This window comes from Mustelus asterias, chromosome 19, assembly GCF_964213995.1.
Source record: "Mustelus asterias chromosome 19, sMusAst1.hap1.1, whole genome shotgun sequence".
Lineage (NCBI taxonomy): Eukaryota > Metazoa > Chordata > Chondrichthyes > Carcharhiniformes > Triakidae > Mustelus > Mustelus asterias.
In genome coordinates this window covers 30,083,557-30,102,838 of record NC_135819.1, presented here as the reverse complement: position 1 = coordinate 30,102,838, position 19,282 = coordinate 30,083,557, and the positions used below count along the sequence as shown (strand labels likewise).

At 43.0% G+C, this 19,282-nt stretch overlaps 1 protein-coding gene across 1 annotated transcript in view; it reads left to right on the top strand.

Moving 5' to 3' along the window:
- LOC144507846 (diphosphoinositol polyphosphate phosphohydrolase 2-like) overlaps positions 1-7,765 on the top strand; it is a 77,346-nt gene extending 69,581 nt beyond the window's left edge. Inside the window, exon 5 of the mRNA XM_078235241.1 lies at positions 5,698-7,765. Coding sequence (XP_078091367.1) covers positions 5,698-5,888 — 191 coding nt within the window. The 3' untranslated portion in view covers positions 5,889-7,765. The remainder of the gene's footprint in view (positions 1-5,697) is intronic.
- The last annotated feature ends 11,517 nt before the right edge of the window (positions 7,766-19,282 follow it).

Below are 19,282 nucleotides of genomic sequence, written 5' to 3'. Positions count from 1 at the left end.
ATCAGTGTTGGGACTGCAATTGTTTACGATTTACGTAGATTTGGAGTTGGGGACCAAGTGTAGTGTGTCAAAGTTTGCAGATGAGTGACAGAGCAAAGTGTGCAGAGGATGCTGAAAGTCTGCAAAGGGATATAGTTATCTAAGTGAGTGGGCGAGGGTCTGGCAGATGGAGTACAATGCTGGTGAATGTGAGGTCATCCATTTTGAAAGGAATAACAGCAAAATGGACTATTATTTAAATGGTAAAAAATGGCAGCATGCTGCTGTGCAGAGGGACCTGGGTGTCCTTGTGCATGAATCAAAGTTGATTTGCAGGTGCAGCAGGTAATTAAGAAGGCAAATTGAATTTTGTCCTTCATTGCTGGACGGATAGTGTTTTAAAAATAGCGAGGTTATGTTGCAGCTGTATAGGATGCTGGTGAGGCCACACCTGAAGTACTGTACAGTTTTGGTCTGTCTTGAAAGAGGATGTACTGGCACTGGAAGGAGTGTAGAGGAGTTTCACTAGGTTGATTCCAGAGTTGAGAGGGTTGATTTGAGGAGAGACTGAGTAGACTTGGGGCTATACTCATTCTGATTCAGAAGAATAAGAGGAGATCTTATAGAAACATAAGATGGTGAAGAGAATAAATAAGATGGAAACAGGGAAGTTGTTTCCACTGGCAGGTGAAACTAGAACTAGGGGGCATGGCCTCAAAATAAGGGGGAGCAGATTTAGGACTGAGTTGAGGAGGAACTTCTCCACACAAAGGGCTGTGAATCTCTGGAATTCCCTGCCCAGTGAAGCAGTTGAGGCTACCTCATTGAATGTTTTTAAGGCAAAGGTAGATTTTTGAACAGTAAAGAAATTGAGGGCTGTGGTGAGCGGGCGGGTAAGTGGAGCTGAGTCCACAAAAAGATCAGCATTGATATTGTTGAATGGCGGAGCAGGCTCAAGGGGCCATTTGGCCGCCTACTGCTCCTAATTCTTATGTTCTTCTTAGAACTCAAAACCAAGTCCCGGTAGCATCCTAGTAAATCTTTTCTGCACACTTTCTAGTTTAATAATATCCTTTCTATAATACGGTGACCAGAACTGCGCACAGTATTCCAAGTGTGGCCTTATCAATGTCTTGTACAACTTCAAGATGTCTCAACTCCTGTATTTCATGTGCTGACCAATGAAACCAAGCATGCTGAATGCTGCCTTCACCACTCTGTCCACCTGTGACTCTGCTTTCAAGGAGCTATGAACCTGTACCCCTAGATCTTTGTTTTATAACTCTCCCCAATGCCCTACCATTAACTAAGTCCTGCCCTGGTTCAATCTACCAAAATGCATCACCTCGCATTTATCTAAATTTAAACTCCATCTGTCATTCATCAGCCCAGTTGATCAAGATCCTGTTGCAATCCTAGATAACCTTCTTCACTGTCCACTATGCCACCAATCTTGGTGTCATCTGCAAATTTACTAACCTAGATTCTCATCCAAATCATTAATATAAATGAGAAAGAAATAACAATGGACCCAGCACTGATCCCAGAGGCACACTACTAGTCACAGGCCTCTGGGATCTTCTGTCATCAAGCCAATTTTATATCCAATTGGCTACCTCACCCTGGATCTCGTGAGGTTTAACCTCATGCTACAACCTACCATGCAGTACCTTGTCAAAGGCCTTGCTAAACTCTATGTCGACAATGTTGACTGCACTGCCCTCTATCTAGCTCTGCCTTTAAAAAATATTCAAAGGTTCTGCTTTCACTGCCTTTTTGAGGAAGAGCATTCCAGAGACTACCCTGAGAGAATTTCTCATTATCTGTCTTAATAATCAACAACTTTTTTTAAACAGTGACCTCTAGTTTTAGATTCTCTGGCAAGAGGAAATATCCTGTCTGCATCCATCCTATCAATACCCCTCTGCATCTTAAATGGTTTCAATCAAGTTAACTTCCTACACTCCAGTGGATACAAACCTAACCTTTTCTCAAGCTCTATAGCCCATCGACAACTCATAATCTTTGATTATAGTGTGAGAATTCTGACTAGCTTTTAAAACAAACACTTTGTTAGCCAATAAATTGAAGAAGCTTCTGGTGATGCTAAAACAAGCCAGAATGGAAAGTTGACATTTAACTTGCAGGGGAGGAGTCCTGGGTTGGGCGAAGAGTAGGCTGTGCTTCAGTTGAGCTGTGATCTGACCCCATTTAGAGCAGAGTTTTGGGTGCCATGCTTCAAGGAGGATGCATTGGCTGTGGAAAGGTGCAGATTCAGGATTGAGACTGGACCTTGGGGTTAATTGAGGGCACTGTTGCCTGTGAAATATTTTGTACAGAGACTTCAACCAGTTTATTACATTTATCTCAGTGCCTTTAGTTTGAGACAAAAGTGGTTCAAACTTGGCTTTATTAAAACACTCCGGATTAAAGAAACCATTCTTAAGCACTAGATTGTTATCTTTCCCCAAATTGCCTGCAGCACAGTGGCGCCGTGGTTAGCAATGCTGCCTCACAGCACCAGGGACCCGGGTTCGATTCTGGCCGTGGGTCACTGTCTGTGTGGAGTTTGCACGGTCTCCCTGTGTCTGCGTGGGTTTCCTCCGGGTTCTTCCCACAGTCCAAAGATGTGCGGGTTAGGTTGATTGGCTATGCTAAATTAACCCTAGTGTCAGGGGGATTAATGAGTAAATATGAGGGGTTATGGTAATAGGGCCTGGGTGGGATTGTGGTCGGTGCAGACTCGATGGACCGAATGGGCACTCCTGCACTGTAGGGATTCTATGAAATAGATATTACCCAGCCTGGTGAAATCAACTGGGGCTGTGAGATTCAATTCACTGAACTCGGAGCCCTCTTAGCATGAAGGTGGATCTTGAGGTTGGGCCAGGTCATCCTAGTTGTACATATCTCTTTAGTAGCATGGAGTCTGACTGAAGCTAGGAATACACAATGTCAGAGCACCTCCTGATGGGTTTCGGCCCATAATAACTCTTCCATTATGAGGTTTTAGCCTCTCCATTCAATACATAAAAGGTCTGAGTTCTGATTTTGGGTCATGATGACTTTCCTATTAAGGTGAAGCGAGAGTGTTCTGGTATGTGTCCCTGTTGGCTTTTGACCTGTGGTAACCTCAGAAGCAGATTTTAGCTGTATTAATTTAAAATGTCCAGTCTTATCTTGGGCCTAATTTGACCACAGGCTGAATAAACTTGGTTTGGATTCCCTCGAGTATAGATTTGAGATTGATCTGATCAAGGTGTTAGGATTTGGTAAGATAGTTAGAGAGAAGCTATCATTCTGCAAAATAGAATGAGGACATAATCTTAGAACAAGGCTATTCAGGGATGTTGTGAAGCACTTTGTGTAAAAGATAGGGAAAATTTGGAATGTTCCTCCAAAAGACTGTGGAGACATGGCCTTGTTTTCAGTGGGGTTTGGCGAATTGGAGTAGCACGGTGGTTAGCACTGCTGCCTCACAGGTTCGATTCCGGCCTTGGCTGGCTGTCTGTGTGGAGTTTGCACATTCTACCTGTGTCCGTGTGGGTTTCCTCCGTGTGCTCTGGTTTCCTCCCACACACCAAAAATGTGCAGATTAGGGGGATTAGCCATGCTAAATTGACCCTTGGTGTCCAAAGATATATAGTTTAGGAGGGTTAGTGAGGTAAATGCGTGGGGTCAGATCTGAGTGGGATGCTATGTCAGATTCAGTGCAGACCTGATGGGCTGATTGCCTGCTTCTGCACTGTAGGAATTCTAAGGGTGAAATGTGATCCTCAGGCCAGTTAATATTTCCAGAAGCCCATGTAATGAAAATGATTTATTATTCAGTCACTGTTGACAAGAGGTCCTAGTTATACACACTTTTTGAAGACTAGCCTACTTTGCAAGTATGTTGACACTTGCTACTTGATGTGTTGCCAGATGTGAATTGGGTTGTGACAATGTATGAAGCTTGGTGGATGTGTGTTGGGTTCTCTTGTGGGGGCAATGTTTGGCTATTTAAATATTTAAAAGATCTGTTTGGGTTCTTAACATTCAACTCCTGCTGGAATGATGTTCTCAATGAGGGGAGGGGGGGGGGATCAGGAGTCTCAGTCTGAGGATGAGGGATAGACCATTTAGGACTGAGATGAGGAGAAATTTCTTCAGTGGTGAACCTGTGGAATTCTTTACCACAGGAAGCAGTTGAGGCCAAAACATTGTTTTGAAGAAGGAGTTGGACATCGCTCTTGGGACTGATAGGAACAAGTTACTGAATTGGATGATCAGCCATGATGATGAATGGCGGAGCAGACTCGAAGGGCCAAATAGCCCTCTTTTTTTTTTCCCCTATATTTTTGTTTCATCATGCCTATGGCTGCTCTCCAGTGGAATTATCCAATAAATTGCACTTTCCTCTTGTAATCTTTCCCATATGTCTCCAAGCATTTATCTAGTTTTGTTTTTTGAAAATTACTCAATGAATTTGCTTCCATTTAGCCTTTCAGGCAGTGCATTCCAGATCAAAGCTCACTTTTATATATAAAAAAAATGCCACCCTTGGTTCTTTTGCAATCATCGTAACTCTGTATCCTTTGTTACTGTCATTCTCTTCTGTCATTCTGTCTTGCCACCTCAAAACTCTTAAGATAGTCACTCTGTCATTCTCTTCTGCCTCTTCACAAAACTAAGGACCTCTTGCACTTTCTCAACTTGTCCTGCCATTTTCAAAGATCTTCATGTATATACCTCCAGATCTTTACCCCTGCACCCCACTCCCTTTAAAATCTAAATAGTTTAATCTTATTGTCTTCCCTCATTCTGCACTTGTTAATTTCATCTGTGGCTGCTAATTTTGCAATTCAGTGCATTGATATCATACTGTTTTTTTTCATCTATAAGCTCTGAAATTATAGAATCTCAGAATTGTTGCAGCGCAGGAGGAGGTCATTTGGACCATTGTGTCTGTACTGGCTCTCCAAGTGAGCATCGTGACTTCGTGCCATTCCCCTGTCTTTTCCCTGTACTCCTGTTTCTATTGAAGAAATCTAATGACATCTTGATGGATCAATTGAACCTGCCTCCACCACACTTCCAGCAGTGTATTCCAGATACAAACTACTCAGTGATTTTTAAAAAAAATCCTTGCAGCACTTTTGATTTGATTTATTATTGTCACATGTATTGGGATAATTTTGTATCCACATTGCCACTGTCCCTTTTCTTCCATAAGCTGTAACTTTTCTCCTGTTGGTGGCATTGTATTGAATAGTATTTGAAGTCCATGTACTCTGCATCAACAGCGTTACCCTCCTCAACCCTTTCTGTTACCACCTCAAAACTCTTAAGATAGTTAAATACCATTTCCCCTTTAGAAATCCATGCTGGCTCTTCCTACTTATGTTCTGTATACCCAAGTTCAGGACATTATTAAATGCCAAAGAGCAATGACCCTAATGTCAAGCCCTTGGGAACATCACTTTTAATTTGACCCCCTTGATCCATGAGATGGTGAGCTAATCCCCTGCTTCTCTCTGCTTCCCCAAATGTGGGCTCTTCAACCTGCATTCCCTCTGAATATTTCCCTCCAGTCTGAAAAATAACCATTCGCCCTCTGTGCTCTCTCCCTTCAATTTGTATCTGTTTAGTCATTGTGGGCATTCATTTTGGCTTTTGAAAGTCCTCTGATCGATATCATTAGCAAAAGTTTTTATTTTTTGAATTTTGCTTTCACAGGAAGGAAAAGGCAGTGGTTTAAAGTTGAAGATGCAATTGGAGTTTTGCAGTGTCACAAACCGGTACACGCTGAGTACTTGCGAAAGCTGAAACTGGGCAACTCAAACACGAATGGAAACTCTCTGGTCTCCACAGCTACTGTGTACGTGACCTCTTCCCAAACATCAGGGATGTCATCTGAGCTGAGATGAAATGGACATTCACATGTGGCCTTTCTGCTCATGTGCAGTCAATTAGGAAATTGCATTCTGCTTTGGAAAGCAGAATGGTCTAGGTTAGACTGTATATGTATAAATACTTTGCATGAATACTTGCAGTGTTGATATGAAACTTTTTATGATGTAAAATAGTGTTGAAAACCAAAGCCATACACTGATTTATGTTAGCATTATTTTGTTAGACATGCCTTGCAGGCCACTAACTTGTTTTAAGATTGCATTATATAGAAGGGTATATTTAATCCTGTTTCAATTTTACCATGCATAGCATGCCACAGATGTGAAAATGACTTTCTATATTGGTGTTTTACAATGGTGATGTGGTATCTGGTGAATGTTTTCCACATCAAAATTAAATTGAGAAATTCTCAAACTATTTGAAAGTCTGATCAACATGATTTGAAAATATAAATCTTGAGAAATGAATTGCCCCTTTTTTGAATTGTTTGGGTAACCGATTAGAAGCTTTTTCAAAATTGATCATTTTATGTGCTAATTAAAATACGCATATTCCTGATTTAAATTTCTGTTGCAAATGTCTTTCATCACAGTTTTCCTATTGTTAAACACAATATCCCCTTCCCTACCCACCACAATGTTAAATAACACAATATTCTTAGAGTTCTGTTACTAATTAAAACAGTTGCCAGTTTAACTTTCTGTACTAAATTTATTGCTTTTCCACGTCCTGCACCATTTTTGTGTAATTTTGTTCCTTTCTGATTTGCCCTTTTTCACTTGTGCTCTCTGTCAATCTCAAATGTGACGACCCCCCCCCCCCCCAACCTTAGTCATGTTGCTCTCCGTGGTTGGAAAACCCCTCTTATTCTGCAGTTCAAGTGCAGCTGGAGTTGGCAAATATTCCAGATTTCCAATCCATCAACTGCTATCCTGTAGTCCGGAGATCCCACTCTGGAAGCTGAATGGTATCTCTACTATTGCCTGTGCCAAATTTAATCGTTTTCCTCAAATTTTGGTATTTTGAAGTTGTTAAAAAATCAATTCACTTTCACGCGTCAGTTGCCTGGATCTGTTTTGTTTCTATTTCTATACATTTGTACCTTGCTGATGGGAAGAGGTGATGGTCTGTTTTAAATGAAGTAGCGCTCGAGTCTCTAGTTTGTGACTGCTCCTTGGATGAAAATGATATAAGACAATTCAGGAGCATTTTGTTTTAAAATTGCAATTACAAAGATTGCTTTGCCTTTTTAACTTTGTGTGGGCAAGAATTGGATGGCGAGATGATTTTCTGTTCACCTGTTGTGGGTTTTTCAGAATTCTGCTCTGACTAATCAGCTTCTTGCTCTGTTGGTGACACGAATTTCAAGAGTAGACCGTCTCTACCAGCTCCAGGATGAGCAAAAGGCCACAATAATACCAAACTGTCTCAGCAATACCTTGCTACCCATAGCCTGTCGTACTTCACCTTGATGTATAAGGATTTGGGGATCTCTATGTAATTGGAACACCTAACATGAAGGGAAGTGTTCCATTTTGATCTGTTTGAGTTGCTTGGTGCCCTCTCACCCTATGTTGTTCAACAAGGAGTTTTTGTTAAATGTGTGGTTAAATTGCAATATTGAGATTGAAAGCAGTAGCCTAAAGACACTTGCAAAGGAACCTGCCTTATGCAGTCGGTCTGCTATGTTTAAGAATTCAATATTTCATTTAATTAGTGCTCTCACTATCTATCGGTTTCTAACTCCATTTATAAAGACTTGTCACCTTCCTTAAAGCTTCCTGTACAATCCTAAAGACACCATTCGAGAGAGTCTACTGTATTTGATTTTAAAAAAATCATTTTCTTAATGAGACTAATAGTCTTGAATAAAACTGAATTTTGAACAAAATGTGTTCTTTCACTTGTTTCGATTAATGATTTGTTCTTTTATTCCAATATGGACAGCGGATACATTGGAACCCAGCTGCCTGCAAGTTTCCCTCCAGCTCCTTCCTCACAGCACTGTTGGTGTGCTTATACTGCACAGACTGCAACAGCTCCTCCACCACCACCTCAAGGGCACTGGGGATGGCCAGCAATTGCTGGCCTTGCCAATGGTATCCACAACCCATAAATTAAATTTTTAAAAATTCCTTGGTCATGAGGGTGAAATGTTTGATTAGTTAAACATTGAAGAAAGAAAAGAAACTCCTGGGTGGAGCTGGAGCAGATACAAATGGTACATTGTTTTAAATTTATCCATTGTCATCACATCCAGCAAAACTGACTCTTCCCTCTTGGAAGGACACTGCTTATAATTCACATTGAGCCAATGAACTGGCATTTCAATATATAGTGCAGAAGGAGGCCATTTGGCCCATTGGGTCTACATCGACCATAATCCCACCCAGGCTCTATTCCCATAACCTCGCATATTTACCTGCTAACCCCCCGACACCAGGGTCAGCATGGCCAATCAACTTAACCCACAATCTTTGGACTGTGGGAGGAAACCGGAGCACCTGGAGGGAACCCACAGACATGGGGAGAACATGCAAACTCCACACAGTTACCCGAGGCTGGAATCGAACTCTGGTCCCTGACACTGAGAGGCAGCAGTGCTAACCACTGTGCCACCCTGCCGCCCCAAACCTATGTCCATTTATACAGCATCCAGGGGAAACCCACACAGGCAAACATGCAGACTCCGCACAGTGACCCAAGCTGGGAATCAAACCTGGGTCCCTGGTACTGAGGCAGCAGTGCTAACCACTGCCACCTTGCCACCCTCCCTAAAAGGTTTGCCTTTTTGAAGTGGCTCTCCATTTTATATTGAAAATAGCAGTGATTTGGAAACACAAGTAAACTCTTTATAACTTGTTCTGAATAGATCATCCTTCAGCACTGTATGGCTGTACCTCTGCTAAAACTGCTGTTCCATACTTAGTGGCTATTCTCAGTACAGCTTATCTTTCCTCCCCACTCTTACGCAGTGTGATGTGATACTTTAAATTAGCAGATTGCTGGTATTTGACAGGGCATTTAACTGCTTTTTAAAGCTTCTCTGAAAAAGATTTCTCTTGAGAGGAACTTTAGCTAGTGGGAAACTACTTGCTACTTTGAATATCACTGGTGAGTTGTGTTTTGCTTTTAAATCACAAACCCCTTGCAGTCAGTGAAGTAATTAATGTTGTCACTGTTGTAATGTAGAAAAAGGGGGCAGCCATTTTGTGCACAGCAAACTCTCAGAAAGCAATGTGCTGACCAGATAATTTATCACTCGGGATAGATATTAGTCTGGGGAGCTTTAGTTGGCCCTCTTCAAAATACTGCATTGGGATCTTTAAATTGCTTATCAGAGAGGGCCCTGTGTCTAGCATGTCAGTCTAGATAACGTATTCCAAGTTTTCTGAGCCCACAACAGAGATATTAATGTGCTTTGGGTTTTGAAAACCGAGAACACATGCTTCTCTTGTTGAAATGATCAGAGATTGCAATCTGATAGAATTGTGCGTCAACTGGGAATCATTTGTATGAATATTCGCTTGTCTTTTCTGAAGGTTTATGTGGGATAATGATTATTCCTATTGTACTAGATTTTGGGAATTTGTTACATCTTGTGGTAAATGGAAAACTTTCAATAAAAACATTCTTTTTTTTTTAAAAAAAAAGCAAAGGACCCATGCTGGCACAGTGGTTAGCACCAGGGACCTGGGTTCAATTCCTGGCTTGCGTCACTCTCTATGCAGACTCTGCACATTCTCCCTGTGTCTGTGTGGGTTTCCTGCGGGTGCTCTGTTTTCCTCCCACAGTCTGAAAAATGTGCTGGTTAAGTGCATAGCCAAGCTAAATTCTCCCTCTGTGTACCTGAACAGGTGCCGGAGTGTGGCAACTAGGGGATTTTCACAGTAACTTCATTGCAGTGTTAGTGTAAGCCTACTTGTGATGCTAATAAATAAACTTAAAACAATGTGTAGGTTAGGGGAATTAGCCATGGTGAATGCAGGTGTTATGGGGCACTCCACTGGAACCAACCTTCCAGTCAATGAACCCTCATTGATTATTACCATTTGCTTCTATTTTGAATTTAACTTGCCACTCTTCCTTGGATCCTATGGCCTTTTACCTTCATGACTTAAGTTGTCCTGTGGTTGGTCATGGAAGGCTGCTCAGCTCAGCTCTGCACCCCTCGTGATCTGTGAGAAACAGGGTGCACTCTGTGAATGAGTTGGATATGCTAATTACTGACCTCCTGATTTAGCTGTGCCACGAGGCAGACACTGGGCTGAACTTCCACGCGGCCTCCCCTTACTAGTGATCATGCCATTAAATGGTGTGCAGCCAAAAAGCACTTTAGTGGAGGCCAACAGTTGACCCTTGATTAGACTGGGAAGCACCGTTGCTGCTGTTTCTTGTTGTGAGGAGTTGGTTGCAGAGCTGCAACTACTGGGGATGTTTCTGCTGCTGTGACTGCCTTTTTTCCTGGGAGGGACTTGCACTCGGGCAGCAGGAGGCTGCCACTGTCCTTCATTTATCTCTGGTGGAAGAATTCATTCCCTTTGACAGCCTGCAACAGAGAGAGGAAGCTGGGACTGAGCCTGTTCGAATGCCTGGAGAGGGAGGAGCAAGAGGACTGCAAGGACACATTTACAATTGAAACTGCTTAAGAGAACACGTCATTGTAATTTGTTAATGGTTTTGCAGTGGTTACATAAGCGCCAAGTATATGATGGACGTCTCTGGGGCAAGAGCGTGATGAATGTTCTCCCTCTGCTCCCCAAAATCTCCTGGTAGTACGTTTGTGGAACCATCCTAATCCTTGTTAAAGCACTTGAGCTCAATCCATAATGATTATCACAGTCGCTGAGGTGTTGTCTGTCATACTTGGTATATCAATTGTGACCTGAGCCAAAAGCCCCTAGTTCCTTTGTAAATTAGGTGGTTTCCTACACCATTTCCTGGGCTTGGGTGTATTGTATTTGAGAATGATGTAAAATTTGAGCCTTGACCGACTCCCACATCCAACATGGTGACAAATATCTCATTTGTATCCTGATTCCAGCATTTTGTTGGTGCTACATAAGCAAGACTGCCCCTCATGCCTTTTGTTAATGTAAGGAAAATGCCATTGCCAATTTGACTTGACAGTAATATAAGGGAATACTAGGGAGGAAGCACGCCATGTAATTTGCCATTTCTTTTAACCCCAAATACAATGATATTTATTGAAGCTTCTGAGAAGGGCAGCACAGTGGTTAGCACTGCTGCCTCACAGCGCCAGGAATCCAGGTTCAATTCCAGCCTTGGGTCATTCTGTGTGAAGTCTGCATGTTCTCCCTGTGTCTGTGTGGGTTTCCTCCCACAGTCCAAAGATTGGTCATGCTAAATTGAGCCTAGTGTCAGGGGGATTATGGGAATTGGGCCTGGGTGGGATTGTGGTCAGTGCAGACTCGATGGGCTGAATGGCCTCCTTCTGCACTGTAGCGATTCTATAAAAGTAGGCATTATCTTTATTTGATTTGGTCAGTGCAGGCTTGGAGGGCCTGTTCCTGTGCTGTAATTTTCTTTGTTCTTTAATTTATTATTGTCATATATTAGCATACAATGAAAAGTACTGATTCTTGCATGCTATACAGACACAGCATACCGTTCATAGAGAAGGAAACAAGAGTGTGCAGAATGTAGTGTTACGGTCATAGCTAGGGTGTAGGGACAGATCAACTTAATGCAAGGTAGGTCCATTCCAAAGTCTGATGGCAGCAGGGAAGAAGCTGTTCTTGAGTCTGTTGATACATGACTTCAGACTTTTGTATCTTTTTCCCGACGGAAAAAGGTGGAAGAGAGAATGTCCGGGGTGCGTGGGATCCTTAATTATGCTGGCTGCTTTCCCGAAGCAGCGGGAAGTGTAGACAGAGTCAATGGATGGGAGGCTGGTTTGTGTAATGGATTGGGCTACATTCACGACCTTTTGTAGTTTCTTGCGGTCTTGGGCAGAGCAGGAGCCATACCAAGCTGTGATACAACCAGAAAGAATGCTTTCTATGGTGCATCTGTAAAAGTTGGTGAGAGTTGTAGCTAACATGCCAAATTTCCTTAGTCTCCTGAGAAAGTCGTTGGTGAGCTTTCTTAACTATAGTGTCGGCATGGAGGGACCAGGACAGGTTGTTGGTGATCTGGACACCTAAAAACTTGAAGCTTTTGACCATTTTTACTTCGGCCATGTTTATGTAGACAGGGGCACGTTCTCCTTTACGCTTCCAGAAGTCGATAACAATCTCTTTCATTTTGTTGACATTGAGGGAGAGATTATTGTTGTCGCACCAGTTCACCAGATTCTCTAACTCATTCCTGTACTCTGTCTCGTCATTGTTTGAGATCCGACCCACCACCGTGGTGTCATCAGCAAACTTGAAAATCGAATTGGAGGGGAATTTGGCCGCACAGTCATAGGTGTTCAAGGAGTATATTAGGGAGCTGAGGACACAGCCTTGTGGGGCACCGGTGTTGAGGATGATCGTGGAGGAGGTGTTATTGCCTATCCTTACTGATTGTGGGCTGTGAGTTTGGAAGTTCAGGATCCAGTCACAGAGGGAGCAGCCGAGGCCCAGACCATGGAGTTTGGAGATGAGTTTCGTAGGAATAATGGTGTTGAAAGCTGAGCTGTAGTCAATAAATAGGAGTCTGACATGGGTGTCTTTGTTATCTAGGTGTTCCAGGGTTGAGTGCAGGGCCAGGGAGATGGCATCTGCTGTGGACCTTTTGCAGCAGTAGGCAAACTGTAGTGGATCCAGGTAGTCCGAGAGGCTGGAATTGACTAGCCTTTCGAAGCATTTCATAATGATGGATGTCAGGGCCACCGGACGATAGTCATTAAGGCACGCTACTTGGCTTTTCTTTGGTACCAGGATGATAGTTGTCTTCTTGAAGCAGATAGGGACCTCAGATTGTTGTAAAGAGAGGTTGAAGATATCTGTGAAAACCCCCGCCAGCTGATCCACGCAGGATCTAAATGCTTGTCCAGGTACCCCATCCGGGCCAGTCGCTTTCAGTGGGTTGACCTTCGAGAAAGCTGCTCTGACATCTGCAATGGTGACCTCAGATATATGTTCATCCAGGGCTTTCAAGGGTGGGGGGTATGCTCTTGCTGACCTCTTGCTCAAAACGGGCATAGAATGTATTGAGCTCATCAGGGAGTGTGCGTTGGAGCTGGCAATTTTATATGCCTTCATCTTGTAGCCTATTATGTCTTGCAGACCTTGCCATAGTTGGCAGGGGTTGGTGTGGCTAGCCTGGGACTCTAGCTTGGTCGGTACTGTCTTTTGGCATCTTTGATGCATCTCCTTAGATTGTATCTGGCTTTCTTACATAGTGTGAAGATGTCAGTGTTGGACTGGGGTAAACACAGTAAGAAGTTTAACAACACCAGGTTAAAGTCCAACAGGTTTATTTGGTAGCAAAAGCCACACTTTGCTTTTGCTACCAAATAAACCTGTTGGACTTTAACCTGGTGTTGTTAAACTTCTTACTTTCTTACATAGGTCAAGGTCGCCTGACTTGAACACCTCAGACCTACACTTCAGCAAGCAGTGGATATCCCTGTTCATCCATGGTTTCCAGTTGGGGAACCATTTGCTTCTTTGGCACAGTCTTCTACACACTTACTAATAAAGTCAGTTACTGTAGTGGCGTACTCGTTCAGGCTGGTCGCAGAGTTTTTAAATATTGACCAGTCCATTGACTCCAAGAGTCCCGTAAGAGTTCATCCGATTCCTCAGACCTACATTTACCATGTTCTGTCAACTTCCCCAGACCATACAAAGTTTGGGCATATTCATTGGCAATCATGTCTGTTGACTGGTAGATGTGGCCTGCATTTTAGGATCATCTACAAGGCACAAGTCAGGAGTGTGATGGAACACTCCCCACTTGCCCGGATGGGTGCAGCTCCAACAACACTCAAGCAGCTTGATACCATCCAGGACAAAGCAGCCTGCTTGATTGGCACCACAGCTACAAACATTCAATCCCTCCACCACCGACGCTCAGTAGCAGCAGTGTGTACTATCTACAAGATGCACTGCAGCAATTCACCAAAGGTCCTTAGGCACCTTCCAGACCTATGACCACTTCCATTTAAAAGGAGAAGGGATAAACTGGAACGCCACCAGTAAGTTCCCCTCCAAGCCAAGCACCATCCTGACTTGGAAATATATTGCCGTTCCTTCAGTCACTGGGTCAAAATCCTGGAATTCCCTCCCTAACGGCATTGTGGGTCAACCCACAGAACATGGACTGCAGCGATTCAAGAAGGCAGCTCACCACCACCTTCTCAAGGGCAACTAGGGATGGGCAATAAATGCTCATCTCCACATAATAAATGCTGGCCAGACAGCGACACCCATGTCCCACAAATGAATAAAAGATAGATAAACCAAATTGTACAATTAGCTTGAATTTTGATTCCATCAGCAGAGGTGACACCATGTTCAACTCATTCATTAATGTAGTTTTCACATTTACATCCAAACATGCTGGTCTAGAAGTCCATTTGTAATCAGTAATCATAGCATCATTAAAGTCTTTACATCTGTAAGTGAAGCACTGTATCTAGGTGCCTCAAGACAATTTCTGACCCTAAATACTTTTCCCCTTGGCACACAGTTGGGCATACCTTATCCACATTTGGAAAATGTTCTTAATATTCAAGTGCGCAAACACAGCTGAATTTTCAGCCCAGCTACCATTTCCCAAACCAAATCAGGAATGAAGCTAGGGTGAGAGAAGGGTTGCACATTGCCTGAAAATAGCAGTACAATCCATTGAGTCAGTTTCAGGAGACCAGTCCTAGCAACAGCAATGTTCACCAGGGTATGATGTTTCGTTCTGCCTCCCAATTGAGGGCAATCAAGATGCTCAAGAAGCTTATTATGACACTAAGTTCGTGAATATTTTCTTCAGCCAGACAGCAACCAGGGGGAATAAAGTTGGTTGTAAGGAAATGGATTTGTGGCAGGGATCAAAGACAAAAGCTTCCTGAGATTTAGTTCGAGATCATTTCTGCTCATCCAAGATGAGGTCAAATCAAAAACTAGTGGTGAGTTAGTGAATCGCTTGTAGCATGGTCATAGCATCCCTACATCTGGGTCAGAAACTCTGGGTTTGAGTGCCTCTCTGGGACTTGATGGCAATGGAAGGTGTGTTCATAACATGACCCAGTTTAGATCCTTTCCACTTTGCCTGACAGCAGATCATAGAATCCCCACAGTGCAGGAGGCCATTCGGCCCATCAAGCCTGCACTGACAACAATCCCATAGGCCCTATCCCCGTAACCCCACGTATTTACCTAACCAATCCCCCTGACGCTAAGGGGCAGTTTAACATAGCCAATCAACCTAACCTACACATCTTTGGAGTGTGGGAGGAAACTGGAGCACCCGGAGGAAACCCACATAGACACAGGGAGAATGTGCAGATTCCACAGTCACCCAAGGCCATAATTGAACCCGCGTTCCTGGCGCTATGAGGTAGCTGTGCTGACCACTGTGTTGCCAGAAGTCACCAGAGCAGGCAGTTTCCTGGTTAGCTATTCTGTAGAAGAACCAATGCAGTGCTTTGCCAAGCATTGTCAGTAGTTACCAATGCCCTCCTAGGGCACAGTACCTGAAGGAGTGAGGGTACTGTCAGTACACAGAATCTGAAGCTGTGCTTTCAGATCCCATGACCAAGGAACAAGAGGTAGATCAGAAAGAGGAGGTGGCTGAGGATATATCTTTAGTGACACCACAGGCAACAGTGCAGGAGCAGGAAGTGAAGTCATTGCAGGTGATTCTCTAGCAATGAAATCTCACCGAACCAATGGAGTAGAAACATGAGAAGAATGGTGTGGCCAACTGTTCAAGGATAGTTACCATGATCAGTTACACAGGATATCCCTTGTGACTTTTATTTGATTAGAGACCATTACAGTGCTACGGCAGGGGCAGAAACCTAATTGGGAGGAGTTCCATAATGGAATTTCAGGAAAGATGAGCATAGATTTGGGGGTGAAAAAGCCCTCAAAATAAATTGCAGATGAAATGGTGATGGTGTTGGCATAAAGATATCTCTTATGGGTAATGATGACAACAGATTTGAAGTGAGGGTGAACAGTACCCGAGGAGGAATGACTTTAAACAAGGACTAAAGCAAAAGGCGAGGGTGTGACTGCGCAATTGGTAGATAATACATATGGGAACTTTTAAGAGCTTATTGCAAATGATTTATGAGAGAGTATTTAGCATAAGGGTGGATTCACAAGGAAGCAGTGTTGAAAGAGGGATATAGGTGGAAAGAGATACAAAGTAATTAAAAATGGCATTATCTCCGAAGTAGAAAGCTGATGTGAGATGGCAGTCAATAAGTTGGTTACAAATGTGCATAGCAGAATTCACATGGAGGGTGAGATTAGAGGTAGGACCATAGTGAACTCAAAGAGGACATAATAAGTTAAGATGGAGTTGAAATTGCTGCTGATGAGACATCATTTGGAGTATTGTGTACAGTTTTGGTCACCTAGTTACAGGAAGGTGTAAATAAGATTGAAAGAGTGCAGAGAAGGTTCACAAGGATGTTGCCGGGACTTGAGAAGCTGAGTTACGGAGAGAGATTGAATAGGTTGGGACTTTATTCCCTGGAGCGTAGAAGATTGAGGGGAGATTTGATAGAGGTGTATAAGATTTTGATGGGGTATAGATAGAGTGAATGCAAGCAGGCTTTTTCCACTGAGGCTAGGGGAGAAAAAAACCAGAGGGCATGGGTTAAGGGTGAAAGGAGAAAAGTTTAAAGGGAATATTAGGGGGGGCTTCTTCACGCAGAGAGTGGTGGGAGTGTGGAATGAGCTGCCGGATAAAGTGGTAAATGCACTTTTAACATTTAAGAAAAACTTGGACGGGTTCATGGATGAGAAGGGTGTGGAGGGATATGGTCCAAGTGCAGGTCAGTGGGACTAGGCATAAAATGGTTCGGCACAGACAAGAAGGGCCAAAAGGCCTGTTTCTGAGCTGTCATTTTCTATGGTTCTATGGTCATTCAGTGCAGAGGCTGATAGAGGAAAACAGTGAAGATCTCAGTGGGAAACATGGCATGGTATTTGGGTGAGCAGTAGAAAAAGAGAAAAGGATGGAACAAAGAGACTCAAAAGGAGGAAAAGGTACCAGAGTAGCAGGACAGGTCAAGATGTGATTTGTAGTAAGAACCCAGTAATTTGGCAGGGTGATGTGTGATAAAGTCAGGTATGGAGGCTTGGAAAAAGGTGCAAGTTTCTATCATGATGTTGATGCAATCATCCAGAACATGCTCATTAATGGCAATGGTCTCTTTCCCCCCCCCCATAAGAGTGAATCTCATGGAGGGAGATGCAGTGATAACTGATCCATTGGCAGAACCTACTGGACAGCAAGGTTGGCAAGTGGGAACAGGCAGTTATTATTCATCCGGAGGCCCTTTGGAGTTTGCAGAGACACACGGGAAGCTGTAAGTCTATTAAGAGTTAAGCCTGGAACAGTTAGGAGAGTAGAAGGTCAGAGTGTGCTACAGGGTTAGGGTAGGCAGAATATCCAAGAGGGGGAGAAATCGAAAAGGAAACACGAGAACAGGAGAGCTTATATCCAGAGCAGCAGCCAAAACATGAAAGGACACAGGGAAGTTCAAGTTACATAGGAAGGTCATGATATTTATGCCCTGGTAATACAAGTGAGAGGAGACACTAGGAGGGAGTCTAGAGTTAAAGGAAAAGCTTCTGTATTGGAATAAAAGTTGATACAAATAGCGGGGAATCAATTTGGAGCATTGATGAACTGGGCTCAGAGACATGTATGCAGTGGCAAGTGATTCCAGTTATTTGAAAATGACACACATTGAGATATTTCCATGGGGATGAGGAGCCAGGTGGTTATGCATAAGTAATCATGGATTAGAAAGACAATGTGATGTGGATCAGCGTCAAGATAAGATAGGCTAAGCAGGAGAAACTTTTTCCACCCAGAGGGTGGTGAGAGTCTGGAACCCTATGCCTTAAAGTTGGCCGAGTCAAAAACTCTCATAACATCTAATAAGTATTTAGATATTCACATATGCTGTCATAACCCTCAGGGCTATGGGCCAAGCACTGACAAATAGGATTCGTATAGTCAGATGTTTTTTGACTGACATGGACCAAATGGCCTCCTTCTGTGCTGTGAGCATCTTTGAATCTATCCTTAAGATCGAGGTGATGGGGAAATGGACTTGGATGGTAGAGAATGTAGGTGGCACAATAAACCAGGAATTTTGAAGCCAAATATGAGTAAAGATTTAATGCTCCCTAAAGAAAAATTACAGACATAATTGAGGGGCAGAAGTGATCATGGAGTAGAAAAAGTGATACAGTGGATTAATGTCAGTGTAAGATTGAGGAAAAGCACAGGAAAAAGTGAATTTCTGACTCGGAACCACACCAGCAAAAGAGTGTACAAGCAACTTCAAACATGCAGCTTGGGCTCAGAGACATGTATGCAGTACAGGTGATTCCGCAGCTATTTGAAAGTGAGACACAGGGTTTGTGACATTTCAATTGTTTGAGCTGGGGAAATTTACAAAGAGAATTGTTTCCACTCCCCACTCTTATCCCCATAGCCCTGTAAATATTTCCTTCTCTGTATGTATCCAACTCCCTTCTGAAAGCCACTCCTGAATCTGTTTCTACCAACCTTTCAAATAGTGCATTCCAGATAACTGGCTACATAAAAATATTTCTCAGTGTCTTGTTATTTTGCTAGTATATTAAAAGACAGCACTCCTTCAATATTGCAGTCAAGTATTAACTTGGATGAAGAAGTCAATTCTTTTAGAGTAGGGCTTGAGTCCTTCAGCTTTTGACTGAGGCGAGAGTCCTATCACTGATAGGACTCGGGGCTGATATTATCAGGGAGGCAGCCATTTTTAATTTTTTTCTTCTAATCCAGCAGGGCTGCAGATTCCAGACACCAATTTCACTCAGTAACCCTAATGAGAAGCATGGATAGAAATCTGAAAACTGGACATGTCAAATTAAGATTTGAACTGAATGATTGCAACATATTTGAGATGGCTATTTCAAAGAAACAACAGTGAATACAGACTTGGGCACGCTCAGTCCCAGACCTGCCCTTAGCCCAGCACAGCTCTATTATCATTAGGAGGTGGAAATGCATGTTACAGGTGGTTAGAAATGTTCTGCAGCGCTCCAAGACAGCAGTGGAGTTCAGTAGGGCAACGTTAAGATCTGAACATTTGTCATGAAATGAACACAGGGGTTTATCTTAAGAATGGATGTAGATATTTTCATTGATAAGCACAAAACCAACCACCAAAACCTCTAAGATTTATTTACTGTATTGTGCTGTGGAAAGATTAACACAGGTACAACAG